This window comes from Neodiprion fabricii, chromosome 1 (assembly GCF_021155785.1).
Source record: "Neodiprion fabricii isolate iyNeoFabr1 chromosome 1, iyNeoFabr1.1, whole genome shotgun sequence".
Classification (NCBI taxonomy): Eukaryota; Metazoa; Arthropoda; class Insecta; order Hymenoptera; family Diprionidae; genus Neodiprion; species Neodiprion fabricii.
The window spans coordinates 24,731,492-24,747,197 of NC_060239.1; the positions used below are offsets into that span (position 1 = coordinate 24,731,492).

General features: G+C 38.4%; 1 protein-coding gene across 1 annotated transcript; it reads left to right on the forward strand.

Annotated features, from left to right (window-relative positions):
• Nucleotides 1-6,108: 6,108 nt before the first annotated feature.
• On the forward strand, nucleotides 6,109-11,149 carry LOC124187859. Its single transcript, XM_046580047.1, has 3 exons — nucleotides 6,109-6,848; nucleotides 6,941-7,078; nucleotides 11,009-11,149. The coding sequence occupies exons 1-3, from the start codon at nucleotides 6,237-6,239 to the stop codon at nucleotides 11,147-11,149; spliced, it is 891 nt and encodes a 296-aa protein (XP_046436003.1). The 5' UTR covers nucleotides 6,109-6,236.
• Nucleotides 11,150-15,706: the final 4,557 nt, after the last annotated feature.

Genomic DNA, 15,706 nt, shown 5'->3' on the forward strand with positions numbered 1-15,706 from the left:
TTTTATTAGCGGACTGACAGCTACTGAATTTCGGCTTGCGCGAAAAACGAATTGAAATAATTTATTGTAAACATGAACCAGGAACCACGGAGCGCTTATCCTGGAAGTCGAGAAATTTTATTAGCGGACTGACAGCTACTGAATTTCGGCTTGCGCGAAAAACGAATTGAAATAATTTATTGTAAACATGAACCAGGAACCACGGAGCGCTTATCCTGGAAGTCGAGAAATTTTATTAGCGGACTGACAGCTACTGAATTTCGGCTTGCGCGAAAAACGAATTGAAATAATTTATTGTAAACATGAACCAGGAACCACGGAGCGCTTATCCTGGAAGTCGAGAAATTTTATTAGCGGACTGACAGCTACTGAATTTCGGCTTGCGCGAAAAACGAATTGAAATAATTTATTGTAAACATGAACCAGGAACCACGGAGCGCTTGTCCTGGAAGTCGAGTTTCACCGCGTGGCGGACCCGCGCAGAAACTACCCAGTGCTTGGTCAAAAGTCACGAGGTCGCGAACCTGTACAGCCGGAACTACGCAAAATTACTCCCGAAGGTCAAAAGTCATCAGGTCAAGTACCTGGACAGCCAAAACTGCGGAGCGCTTGTTCTGGAAGTCGAGTTTCTGTAGGTAGTGGACCTTGAGCGCAAAAACTACGGAGCGCGTGTCCTGAAAGTCGTGTTTCACCAGGTAGCGGACCTGGAGTAAAGAAATTACGGAGCGCGTGTCCTGAAAGTCGTGTTTCACCAGGTAGCGGACCTGGAGTAAAGAAATTACGGAGCGCTTATCCTGGAAGTCGAGAAATTTTATTAGCGGACTGACAGCCACTGAATTTCGGCTTGCGCGAAAAACGAATTGAAATAATTTATTGTAAACATGAACCAGGAACCACGGAGCGCTTATCCTGGAAGTCGAGTTTCACCGCGTAGCGGACCCGAAGCGCAGGACCCGAGAGGTTGAGAACCCGGTACTCGAAATACGTAGCGGACCCGAAGCGCGGGATCCGAGAGGTTGAGAACCCGGTACTCGAAATTTGCGGAGCGCGACTCTCATCCGTCCGCTCTACTGCGCGGTTCGTTCCAGACTGAGGAATTCGGCTAGCTGATTTTGAATTGGTGACGTGACTTTCTGAACATCCGACATCCGAACTTTGGTTTCGACCTTTAATACTATGTATGATGATGTATGATGTACGATGTATGATGTAAGATGTATGATGTATGATGCATGATGTGTGATGTACGATGATATGATATGATGTATAATGATCTTAGTTTTCACGTTTCATACAAGAAATACACACTTTATCTGTCCTGCCGATTCCAGACTCAAGCGGCCAGGCCCTTCGATGGTCAGCCGTTGACTGAAGATATATTCTTCAGTGAACGGGTCGGCTAATAACGCCGCCGTTCTGCGACAGTTGGATGATGAAAAATTTTGCTCGTATCTTTCAAATGTGTGTTAAAATACACTCGAAGTGTTAAGAAGCTTCGTTCTCTCTCTCCCTTTCACCTTTTTAGGTCTTTAAATCACTACGCAGCGTTAAATACTGTCTCATATACGAAGCATCCATTTCGTCTCGTTCAAAATTAGCGCATCCGTGATGTATTACAGTTACTCTGAATTTTTTTCCATCCGAATACTTTACGAAAAACAATTCTGCTCCTCCACCTAACGCAGATACTTCACTTGCGACTAGCTAAAACAGCGTTTCGATTCTATGCCTATGAAAATTCAAGATCGAGAGAGCAAATGAAAAGTTGTTGGAATAATTTTGAATATTCTAGTAATATAGGTAAATAGGATGGTTGGAGGTGTTCGGAAATGGTAGGACATTTCAAAAGTTAAAGTCGACGATGATCCGCTGCATCAATTTTATCGTTACAGATTTTCGTTTCCCACGAGGCATAGAGTATTCAACAACGGTAATGCAGTCCTTAAAATTCATCATTCATCTCTGTCTGGAAAGCTAATTCGCAAGGCGTGGTGTTCTAGATACATATGTCAAAACTAAGCTAGCGGCACGTGTTTGCATTATTAGAAAAATACCCGTACTCCACATACACTGTTTCTAATCTTTTGCTACATTTGGTTTAATCCCCATGCTTCCACAGCACGAATAGTCGGAAATGTTTTTGATTATCCATAATAAAATAAAAGAAGTAACAAAGCTTAAATTATAGGATCAATTTATTGTTAAAGCTCTAATGAATACATCAAACTGCGGTCGAATTCATTTATTATTTGCACATGACCTCTGTACATTTGATAAATTATTCCTAAATACATTGAAACATACGTATTTATGATGAAATATCATGCAATAGGCTGTGTAAACTATAACTATAATTTCTATCAAATAGCTGCTTTTATGTCAACAGGGCTTTGAGACTCAGTTAAGTTGGATCTCGATTTTTGCTATCGTATGTAGGACATTGGGTTACAAGAACAAATGCGAATTACGAAGAATTCCGTCTTAGAGATAAGGATATTTTGGTTCAAGTATACCTATACACAGAAATCCGTATGTGAATATACTAAAACCTCTGTGTTTATTGTAAAAATCTAGTTTTAAACATGTGTATATATGTATATACACATGCATAAGTATACATATACATATATACACTTACATGTACATAAATAATTGCCAAAAAATTAGAAACACTCACAACTTGTCGCAAATACAGTAAAACGTAAGGTTAATAATATACAAATTACACAAGCGCAACATAAAACGTGGTAAGGGTAATCCTAGTGCAGTGATTGTATAAACTGAAGAAATATACATTTACATATACATGATATAAATTAATAGACTGGAAATAAGTATTTAGAGAGATTATCTAATTCCGATCTTGTCACAATAGATCATTAACATAATCAATATACGGTTAGAGCTGTATTAGCTACAATCACAATTAGAGATAATATTTTTTATCCATTTTTATAGTTATTTAATTTCTTGTACAACAATTTTTCAAACTTCACCGCAAAATGCCCAACGAGTTCTCGTAGTGCAAATACGAGTCCAATTACCTTACAGATGGCATTACATTGATGTTTGCCTTCTCGCGTCGAGTTATAAATACAGAGAAATCTCAATGAGAGCTCATTTTTATAAGATTTATTGTAGTGCTATATTCGTAGCTGTACCTGTTATTCTATATTATATACTCTCCTTAATTTTAAACACACACCACAACAATGGCTGAAAGCACAATGGCAAGAAGAGAGGAGCAATCTGCATCTTCATAAATCTTTTCTTCTTTATACGTAGCACAGCGATGTCACGTCGGAGGATATGTACTAGTGGATCACTAGGTGGGGCACAGAACTGAAACATAATTATGTTGAAAATCTTCAACATCTCTTACAGAAAGTAGGTACGTTGCCAGGACTTATACACCAACAATGAATATTCATAGAGGCTATATTCGTAAATACTCACAAAAGTAAGCTAATATTTTACCCGCAATTGCTTATTACTGATAACTTGATATGATAATATCCCCTTCCCACCCCTCTCCTCCCCTTACACGACCCACCCCGCCCTACCTACTCCTACTCCTACTCCTACTCCTACTACGACGACTACTCCTATTCCTACTCCGACTACTCCTACTCCTAATCCCACTTCAACTCCTACTATTCCTACTTCTACTCATATTCCTACTCCGAGTCCTATTCCTACCACTACTCCTACTTCTACTCCTATTTCTACATCTTCCCCTGATCCTACTCCTGATGCTGATTCTACTTCGTCAAATATTGTAAAAATGTTGAACTCACCGAGCACGAATCCTCGTCCTCCACCTCGTCCAGCTCGACCACCGCCAACCACCGCCAACCACCTCGGGTTATACCTGGAATAGTAATAAATATTCTCAGTATAGGAACACATTAAAAATATTGTGTAAGGAATGACGTAATTAATTAACTAATCAAATATATAATAAATTTTATTAGCGCATTTATATCTACCGAATTTGTGCTTGCGCGGAAAATGAATTTAAATAATTCAATGTAAACATGACAAGTTTGAAATATTTTAGATGAAATATAATTACAATTGCCATCAAATGTTATAAAAGTGTTTTACTCACCGAGCACAAATCCTCAGCCACCTTCTTCTCCTAGTCTTCCTCGTCCTCCCCCTCGTCCACCTCCGACCACCTCCAACGACCACCGATAACCACCTTGGGTTGTACCTTCAATAGTCATAAATATTTTCAGTATAAGAACATATCGAAAATATTGTGTAAGGATTAGTATAATCAATCAATTCATCCAATATAATAAATTTCATTAGCGCATTTATAGCTATATAATACCATCTCGAATACTAAAAAATATTTTTAGTATTAGAACACATGAAGAATATTGCTGAAGGATTAATATAATTTTTTCTTTGACAGATTTCACCAAGAAGATCGTAGGAAAATTATGAAAAATTAGAAATTTGGCAAACGCATTGATAGCTTCTGAATTTGGGCTTGCACGAAAAATCAATTGAAATAATTTATTGTATACATGAGAAGTTAAAATAATGTTAGATACAATATAATTACAATTGCCTTTAAATATTATAAAAATATACTCACTGTGTAGAAATCCTTATCCTCCACCCTGTCCTGGAAGTCGAGTTTCACCAGGCAGCGGACCTGGAGCGCCGAAAATACGGAGCGCTCGCCTAAAAGTCGAGTTTCATCAGGTAGAGGACCTGGAGCCTAGAAACTACGGAGCGCTTGTCCTGGAACTCGAGGTGCACCAAGAAGCGAACCTAGAGCGCAGGATCCAGGTGGTAGAAAACCCGGTACTCGCAATCTGCGGAGCACGATTTTCAAACGTCCGCTCTACTGCGCGGTTGTTTCCAGACTGAGGAATTCGACTAGCTGATTACTATAGATCGATGACGTCAAGAGAAAAAAAAATTTCGGTGTCGTCACTTTCTGAACATCCGATCATCCAAACTTTGGTTTCGAATTTTAATACTATTTATGATGTATGATGTATGATCTATGATATGACAAGATGTACAATGATTTTAGTCATCACATTACAGACAAGAAATACGCATGTTATCTTTCCTGCCGATTCCAGCGGCTTGGCCCTTCGATGGTCAGCCTTTGACTAAAGACATATTCTTCAGTCAACGGGTCAGCTAATAACGCTGCCGTTCTACTACAGTCGGATGATAAAAATTTTTGCTCTTACCTTTCAAATGTGTGTTAAAATACACTAGAAGATTTAAGAAGCTTCGTTCTTTCTCTCTTTATCAAAAAAAAAAAAAAAAAAAGAAATCGCCGACAATCACCTTTTTAGGTATTTGAATCATGCCACTGCGTTAAACACTGTCTCATATACGGAGTATGCATTTTATCCCGATCAAAATTGGCGCATACGTGATGTATCACAGTGGCTATGAATTTTTTTCCATACGGCCAATTTTTGAAAACAATTCTGCTTCTCTACCCAACGTAGATACTTTACTCGCCACTGGCTAAAACAGAGTTTCGATTCTATGCCTAGGAAAATTCAGGAGCGAGAGAGCAAATGAAAAGTTGGAATAATTATGAACAATAATGTCATGGAATACATCGAGCGCGTGTCGAATAGTATCCCATTTCGAAATGAATGATTCTACCATTTTCCTATTATAGCCGTATTATTGCAGAAAATCTAGTTTGTCTCCTGGAAAATGGATCATATATATTTGTATTGTACACGGACCGCATATGCATTTATACTTTTTGGTCTCCGCATCATTGTTACATCTGGTCCATTATTATTCATGATCTATGTACACATTCTTCTCTCGGGTACCCATACTTTGATTAAATCACTGTTTTGCTACGAAGTGTGGAAGAAATTTATTCTCCTACGCTCCCAGGTCCACCCGGGCACATTTGCTCGCCGAAAACTGGTCACAAAAATTTACCCAGGGTTATCCGTCGTTATATTCTTCAGTCAGCGTTAAAATGCTGCCGGCTTAATGCTATCTTTATTCGTACTCAGCGCGCATCAGACGTCGCTTTCCGACAGCGGAGCGCTCGAATCCCAATTAAACATAGGCCGCGGCAGAGGAGACGGATGCCTGCTACGGAGCGCTAACGGAGCAACAGCATTTTCCTGAACCATAAACCATGCTCTAAACGGTCTTCCGACGCGCCATCGAGCCTGCTTGACTTGTGAGAGGTTATTCGAAGATACTGAAATTATGTCATTGAAATGCTACGTTCCGTAAACTATAATTTTTACTTCCAACGAAGTCTAAATTTCACTCATCCTGCATCAATGTGTTCAGTCAATGTGAGACTCGTGAGTTATCTACGGCGATCAACTCATAACCTCAACCTGAACCAGGGCGCCAGTCACATTGACAGTGGAAATAGTCTAACATTTTCAATTCACATGTCGAAGACTATGTCACCCGTTGCGGGTAAAGATAGTTTATTTAATTTCGATCGAAATACGCCGTCTCAGTTCAATACACAGAGTGCAACGGGTTTACGTTCTTCACACACCGGAATCAACATTTCAAGAAATTGCAGCAAACCTTTGATTAATTCGATGTTATTGCTCGCCAATCGCACTCGCTATACGGTTCTCCATCCTAAACATTTTAGAGTCAGGCAATTCTCAAGTGAAACGACACAGTATGTACCGCAAGTCCGGTTAACTGGAGTTTGGAAAGATATATCGGAGAGCACACCTGCTGAATTTGTACAAGATACTTTGGTCACATTTCAGTCTACGACCGGTTTACCATGGTGGGCAACCATCGTTTTAACCACAGTTATAGCAAGAAGTACTTTGACGCTACCATTGAGTCTTTATCAAGTAAATATTCATCCATTTCGTTACTTAATAGACACATAGCCATATAGTTAGTGGAGAACCATCGCATTAAATGAGCATAATTTATATCATAGCATTACATTATTGCCAAAGTTCAAAATTTGAACATCGAAACGAGTGATATTGTTAAAAAACTGCAAGCCGAAGCAAATGTAGCTGTATCACATTACAAATGTCCTGAACATCATGCTAGGATGCTGTATAATACAAAGGTACTTACCTTCTTTTTTACTTTCACCATAGATGGCCTATCCAAATCTTTTTGCTATTCCACCTTTTTTCCATAGGTAAGGTTTAACGTAATTTTTTTATCGATATATTTCACCGAAAAGATTATGAGAAGAATATAAAGTTATAGAAATTTTATCAGCCCACTGACAGCTACTGAATTTGGGTTTGCGCGAAAAACGAATTGAAATAATTTATTGTAAACATGAATCAGGAACCACGGAGCGCTTATCCTGGAAGTCGAGTTTCACCGCGTAGCGGACCCGAAGCGCGGGATCCGAGAGGTTGAGAACCCGGTACTCGAAATTTGCGGAGCGCGACTCTCATCCGTCCGCTCTACTGCGCGGTTCGTTCCAGACTGAGGAATTCGGCTAGCTGATTTTGAATTGGTGACGTCACTTTCTGAACATCCGACATCCAAACTTTGGTTTCGACCTTTAATACTATGTATGATGATGTATGATGTATGATGTATGATGCATGATGTGTGATGTACGATGATATGATATGATGTATAATGATCTTAGTTTTCACGTTTCATACAAGAAATACACACTTTATCTGTCCTGCCGATTCCAGACTCAAACGGCCAGGCCCTTCGATGGTCAGCCGTTGACTGAAGATATATCCTTCAGTTAACGGGTCAGCTGATAACGCTGCCGTTCTGCGACAGTTGGATGATGAAAAATTTTGCTCGTATCTTTTAAATGTGTGTTAAAATACACTCGAAGTGTTAAGAAGCTTCGTTCTCTCTCTCCCTTTCACCTTTTTAGGTCTTCAAATCACTACGCAGCGTTAAATACTGTCTCATATACGAAGCATCCATTTCGTCTCGTTCAAAATTAGCGCATCCGTGATGTATTACAGTTACTCTTAATTTTTTTCCATCCGAATACTTTACGAAAAACAATTCTGCTCCTCCACCCAACGCAGATACTTCACTTGCGACCAGCTAAAACAGCGTTTCGATTCTATGCCTATGAAAATTCAAGATCGAGAGAGCAAATGAAAAGTTGTTGGAATAATTATGAATACTAATGTTACGGAATACATCGATTGCGCGTCGAATAGAATCCCATTTCGAAATGAATAATTCTTCTCTTTTCATATCATAGCTAATCTAGTAATATAGATAAATAGGATGGTTGGAGGTGTTCGGAAATGGTAGGACATTTCATAAGTTAAAGTCGACGATGATCCGGTGTATCAATTTTATCGTTACAGATTTTCGTTTCCCATGAGGCATAGAGTATTCAACAACGATAATGCAGTCCTTAAAATTCATCATTCATCTCTGTCTGGAAAGCTAATTCGCAAGGCGTGGTATTCTAGATATCTATCCATACCTTGTATAAAGACTCGCCATGTCATCCGGAATGTGAACATAAATTTTCAATTCAAATAAGTCGCGATGGTTTGTATCAATTGCCAACGGATAAAATACACGGATTTACAATTCATTCCAAGGATCATCAGTGTGAAAAATTAACAATGGCAATTAAGGGGGTGCGGAATGGAAAAGCGACCTGAATTCGCTATGTCTTCTCTTCTATTGGGTCGACTTTGAGTGAGGCTTGTCAATCAGTAAACGAGTAGCTTAAACTTAATTTTTCCAAGTCACATCATGACGCTGTTAACCCGGACTATCGTTTGGTCTAAGGGAAGCGGATATGAGAGAAAATTTTCAGAGCCGTAAATTAAGTTAATCGGTTTAAAGTCGGTCCCACGAGATTCCTATAAAACTTTATCAATAGTTCCAAATTCTTAACGATTAAGTTCGATTACTAACAACTTTTGCGAGGTCATGTACGCGTTATTGAGTTTATTTGATCATTATAGGATAGAGAGAGAACGATTGCGCGCAGTATCAACTCGTATCAAGTCGTATCAATAATATCGAGCAGCGGATGGAAATTTATTTGCGAATAACAAATTTCTGCGTATTCCCTCAACTGTTTGTCCTACGCTGTTCTTGATATCAATCAGTGGGAAAATGGTCGGGCCAATCGATTCTGAGACGAGAATATATTCGTCACAAGAAATCGCGAAGAAAAGAAGGCCAACCCTTGCGTTTTCCAACATTACTTTGGAAATATTCAATAAACATCTAACATCTAATATCTAACCCCTTTGAATTTTGGCAGCTAAATTTCCGGCGGTATAAAAAAAAAGGCCAGCGTCAATCTTTTCAAACCCTATTCCAACGTAGTATCGTTACAGGAAGTCGCTGTGATCGGCGGATTGTACCAGTTACAGCCGAAAAAACCGAAAATTTTCGTAGTTTTCTCACAGCTCTTTATTATAAACATCGTAATGTCTCATTCGAAATTTTTCCACCCGCCAAGGGATGTTGCACCCCTACGTTGCGTCACCCCTTGGTCAATATTCGCGATAAAAAAATTTCACTCAAAGTTTAACACCCTAATTTATCACCCACCGCAGCAACGATATACAAGCTAACTATCCGCAAATTGCGGGACACTGCACCTTATAGGTACAATAGGAAGCGTGCAGATTGTACGTGTACGTGGGATGCGTGGCGTTGCAAGGGCTCAATTTCCCGTCTATTACACGAAGCGATCACCCGCATAAAACGCACGTATGTGCGTCGATACCGGGAACGCAACAGAGAAACACTAATTACTCCGGTGTCCCGAGAGCCAAAGGTACACACACGCACGTACATACACGAACACAAGCACAGGGGTGGCGGTTGCGAGGCGTTAGTTCGGGGGGTGAAATCCACCGGCTGCAAGATTGTATTGTTGGCGGAAATTATCTAGCCCTAAATGTCAACAGGGAGGGTTGAGAGATATCTCTTTGAGAGTTTATGGGCATACTCGCCACGTTGCAGGTCGGGGCCTAAACGGCTTTTTGGAATTAATCCCCCGTCGCGGCGTGTACATGTTTGTATACCTATGTACACACACGTATATGAGAGCAGTATTTATACACTTGACGGCTCCCTGCGATTTTCCCAAGTGAGTTTAAAGGCGTCTCGTCTCTCCAGACTCGAGCTTAGCTTTTTAACCGTACGTATAAGGTACTCGATGCCACGTCTCCGTTCCAAATTTCTTTCAACGTTGCCGAAGTTACACCCACCTCCACAAACCTCTTCCAACGCCTCGCGCCAACTGAATTTGACCAATTTTCAAAATTCCTTGTCGCCTCTCCCGAACCTTTTACAATGCATACGTGCCGACGTACCACAATATACGCTTCCCAATCTCGAGGGACATTCGTATAGATTCCCGAAGTGTTTCTGATCGGATTCCTTATCCGTGAATGCAAAGCCGAGGTAATACGCGTAACATGGATATATTTACGTAAAGTCACACGCTACCATTTCGTACCCCTCTATTCTCCTCTCGTTATTGTCAATCACTCTCCTTTTTTATTTCTGGATATTTCTTATGCTCGCGATATCTACTTTGGTAGTTCGTAACGACTAGAGCGAAACTTGTACGAGTCTCATAAGATATGGAGGACTCGCGCCAACAAGGTTGGCGTTCACCGCAGCCGTTCCCGAAGGAAAGCGTCGAAAGTTTTTTTCTTTCTTTCTTTCTTTCTTTCTCCTCGTCAAATTCTTCTCCCCCGATCGTTCACGCACTCGTCTCCTCCCCCGCGCGCTATTTTCCTCATATCACTCCACAGCTACCTTCGGTTCGCAAACCCCCTCGACCATTTTCACGTTACACGTAACGCAAGTCGAACGAGGTGAGACGGACGAAACGGCAGGCCGCTGGCGAACGTGTCAAACATATCGAGGAGACCTCGGGGGTATCGATATGTGTTCGGTTATTTCGTCGTTCTGCGACTATTTCCAACACCGCGAACGTTATACGTGCAGGGTTATGAAGGGGTTGATCCAAGGGTCGCGAATCTACATCCGGGACAATGTCCCTGCTTTTTAGGGCGCGACCGGGCAACCCGGTTACATTGTCATGATTTCACGAATTGTTCAGGGTCTACATGGGAAGGAAATACTGTATACAACAAGTCTTCTCCAATTAGAACTGGGAGGCTGCCAAAGGGATGAAGCTATGCGAATGTGACAAGGGACTAGCTTGTTTTACGCTTTCGGAGAAGTGCTTGTTGTACAAATCTCAAGCAAGTGGAATTATCACCCTGGAAACTCGTTAGCGCGACCTTCGCCTTCGCAATTAGCGCTTCTTTGATCCGCTTGTCGTTCAGCCTGAGATAAGAATATGATGTTTATTTTTTTATCAAAAATATAATGAAGACTATATGGATAGGGATAGAAAAAAATCAATGACCTTTCAAGTCGTTATGATGGCTCGAAGCAATTCATTCGTCTAAAACTGTAAGAGATGTAAATTTATACAACCACGACTTTGGTAGTTAAAATTGACCTCAGCTTAAAAACGTCCGAACTTCATTAATTTTCCACAATTTCAGGTCGATAATGATCGTTCGTTTCAACAAGGCTTCAGCACTCTCGTCATGCATGTACACTATACGTACGACTAGGCGTAGTTTGAGTTGCATTAATTATATTAACGGGCGTATCGCACGCGAATTCCAAGTACCTACCGAGTAATTTAATTGGCTGCAGAGGTTCTATAAACTAAACTCTGTCTAGTTGTAGGTATGCTCGAGGCATAAGGTCGATGAAGGTTTCTCAAACGGTGTCCTGAACATTGTAACGGAAATGGCGGGTGGATACTACGATTTCACAATATGGATTAGTATAATACAGAAATCACTCCGATGCAATTACGTACATGTAGAGAAGAAATCTGTCACTTATCGAAGATCCGTTGGCAATAGAAACGTTAAATAAATTAAAAGAATAGGTAAGAATTGACCGGTAAAAAACAAACCGAGAGTTTGAACTTTCGACGTAAACGGAGGAAAAGTTTATGCTCCGTTATATCGTCTTTTCCCCTCATGAACAATGCCGTGTTCGATTTAGTATGCCACCTTTGAATCCAGCCGCTTCCCTAAATTTCCAAGATATAAAAGCTCATCCATCTGTCTGCACTGTCGGCACGTCTTGGCGAGTTTTCATACACGTAGAGATTCGAGTTGACGGCGGAAATTAAAGAAAATGGATAATCTCCGTCACGCTTCTTCGTTATTGCTCGTCGTGAAATTTATGACCGGTAAGATGTAATATATACGTGTTCACGTGACGCTGCGTGCATATGCAATGGCTTTTTTTTAACTCTTATCAGAATTGCCTAAAAATTTTTATCCCGTGTCGGCTGAAGAGGGGTAATTGGATTATCGACCTGTGACTCAAGGATTTTCAACAATTCTTATTAATTCGCAGATAAAATTAATCGTAATGATGTCCATAAATTTTGCGGAAGCTGAAAAACTGCCGACGTAGAATTATTATTTCACGCTGAATACCCCTTCGCGAAATCGTTGTTGTACCTATTTGCCAAAATATTTGCAAGCTTTGATATCACTTGATGAATCCCGGTGAAAAACGATCGAAATTGGAATAAAATCGCATACAGAACGATCTATATGGTAGGTACGTTGTGTAATAAAAAACATAGTAGAAAAACAATGCTTCCATTTCTACACGACTGTATTTTACAACAGCATGCACGAAATATTATCTACTATGTGATTAAGTTGCTACAGAGCTACTGCTATAATGTGATAACTATTGCATAATCTAGTCTCAATATAATTATACCTAAAACTATTACTAAAAATTCCAAGTTTTGTTTTTAATTTTCAATTTGGCGTTTATCGAACCGATTCTTTCCGGAGTTTTGAAGTGTGTAGGCACAAATCTCAATAATTTTCATTTTTATTTTCAATAAGACAACGAACTCGTTGGTTTTTGCAAAAATTTGGACAGGAATGAGCTTCGAGACAGGAATCACATTTTTTGTTCATCCAACGAACATCAAACGGGGTTAAAGAATTCAATCCGTGCAGAATCAAGATAACTGTACATTAGCTATGTAAGCACTCTGCCATTGGTCAAGAATAATATCGTTTGTGAAATATACATTGTAATAGTGCAGGTAATGGTAATGACAAGGCAATATTTGTAATTAAAAACATCAATTTAAATAATAAGTAATTCATTCGCATACAGCATATATATAGTATTATTATTACGTTACGTATGTAGATCCTTCAATATTGAAATGAAAACTTATCGACTGGACATGCGCATGAAAAAAAAGTTATCCTTATATTGCACCGTGTAATTACACGCTGAGGTTTTAGACGGTAAAAGATAGATAGATAGAATAGATAGAAAGAGACAAAAAGAGAATTAGATTTATAAAAAAAACTCGTAATTTATTATTACGTTCTTATTACGGGTTTTCTTTATTACTTTAAACCAACAGTATCCTTGAGCATTGGTTCAGTTGCCGTTAAATAATAATCTATTATGCTAGCATATTATTTTTTATTTTATGTTTTTTTTTTTTTTAATCAAGAAACGAGTGGCGTGTCAATACATCACAGTATTTAAACATTGATTTCGGTTGTTTTTTTTTTTTTTTCAATTATTTTTTATTTCTTTCTTCTATTGCTAGGGATTCCCAAAAACCCAGAGTATTCTGTATCACCGGTTCGAAATTTTTACACACACCCACACACACATACACACACACTCATGTATGCGTACATCACGCTCTGAAGAGCCGACTTGAGAGCTTAGATGATAGAAAGATTATCTTACTATAGATTACACGTGCATGGGAAGGGATCGATATTTTCGTAAAATAATATAACGACGACGATCCGATCGTCAGTAAATCTGTTCTACAATAAATGCCATCGTTACGATTTCTCTGGTTAAATTTACAGAAACGATACACACACAAGTCAGGAACCCCTTTTCAGTCTAGATCTACGATCTGTTTTATATAACTTTTTTTTCCCAGACTACGCTGTATACTTGCCTTTGCCTAAGTACATATGAACGATACAAGGACAATGGTTTGTTTTTTTTTCTTTTCTTTCATTCGCCTATTAATTTTTACCTCATCATGTATATAATAGTAGTATTTAATGTATGTAGTAGTAGTAGTAGTAGTAGTAGTAGTAGTAGTAGTAGTAGAGTAGTAGTAGTAGAGTAGTAGTAGTAGTAGTAGAGTAGTAGTAGTAGTAGTAGTAGTAATAATAATAATAATTATCGTGTATTTATAATATTTATACCGTCGCGTACGATAATACAATTATATTATATACTCCAAATATATAACATAATTATATTACACTACATCATTTTACTTATTCACAAATTAATCATTATAGTATATCATCAAAAAACAATGCGTAATTGTTATTCTTTAATATATATATGTACAGAAGAGGTATATATATATATATATATATCAGTTAATGTTAATATGGTAATTATTATTTTTCTTTTCCTTTGTGTAATAATTTAAGATTATGATTTTCCGTTATTCTATTACGTTATTGTATGTATTATGCGAGTGCACGGTGTTCTCTTTTATCTCGCTGTTGGCTGGCTTACTTATAATATTTAAGTATTGTTTTTTATTTCTGTAAGATGCAACATATTCATTTCATTATTTTTCTCACTTTTCTTTACTCTAATAAATATACAAAAATTACAGTTTCCGTGTTGCTTTAAAATTGACGACGACACATGAATATTGTCAATCTGACATGAAAAACTTGCGTAACTTTTGTTTTTGCCACGCTATTTATTGAACCGATCGATCGCTAGATATAATCTGGTAAAGCAGATAAATGGACGTGCATGAACAAAAGACAAATGAATATCATATCGACAATATCAATTGCGCCAACAATTATAAAATGCTTCGATTCTTATCTCTTTAACTTATACAGAAAATAAAAGCCAGCGCTCGGGAGAACACCTATGGGTCATATCTAATTCTAGATGAATGGGCAACGCAGACTATACTCAGAGTTCCGGTCGCCCCAAAGGGGGTTGTATTCTAGTGAAAAGGAACAGGGTTGATAATTACCTAAAAACCTATTCTAGACTACCGTAAAAGCTATCTTACTCTCCCAACTACAACGAATCACTAGTTGCTAAAATTCTATGCAAAAACTACCTCACCGCTACGTTAGCAACATGGACATTATTGTTTGTTCTCAATCATTCAAAATATTTTTTGTTTGTATTCGCTTCTTATTATTCTTAGAGAAGAGGATTACGATTATAGTTTTTTTAAAATTATTATTGTTATCAGTTTTATTAATAATAATAACAACTTCTGTTATTATTATTAATATTTTACTTCGGTATTTAATTGGTAATTTCATTTATATGATACATAAATAATTTACTTGGATATATCACTCTTCACTCTTGTACCGAGCGCGGATCCAAAAATCTTTACACGCATTTGCACAAACTGTAATTTACAGCCTTTTGACGCGAACTTGTCGTTCGAATTACGTATAACGTAGTGCACCAATGGTTCTATTCGATGATATCCAAATTTTCAATCTATCGTTGTGAACCAATTGCAAAATATTAATAAGAAGATGATTCATGATGTCAATCGAAATGATAAATGCTGCCTAGTGTACTTTGACGGTAAGTTAAAAGAGAGCGTTACGCCTATATTGCAGCACAGCAAGGTTTTCCTACAGTAATTGTATAA

What these genes read in the sequence shown, in the direction of transcription:
- LOC124187859 (XM_046580047.1), top strand. Translation starts at nt 6,237, where the DNA reads ATGCTACGTTCCGTAAACTATAATTTTTACTTCCAACGAAGTCTAAAT. An exon ending in TACCATTGAGTCTTTATCAA is followed by an intron (nt 6,849 to 6,940) that starts GTAAATATTCAT and finishes TTTATATCATAG; the next exon opens with CATTACATTATTGCCAAAGT. An exon ending in GGATGCTGTATAATACAAAG is followed by an intron (nt 7,079 to 11,008) that starts GTACTTACCTTC and finishes CCTGCTTTTTAG; the next exon opens with GGCGCGACCGGGCAACCCGG.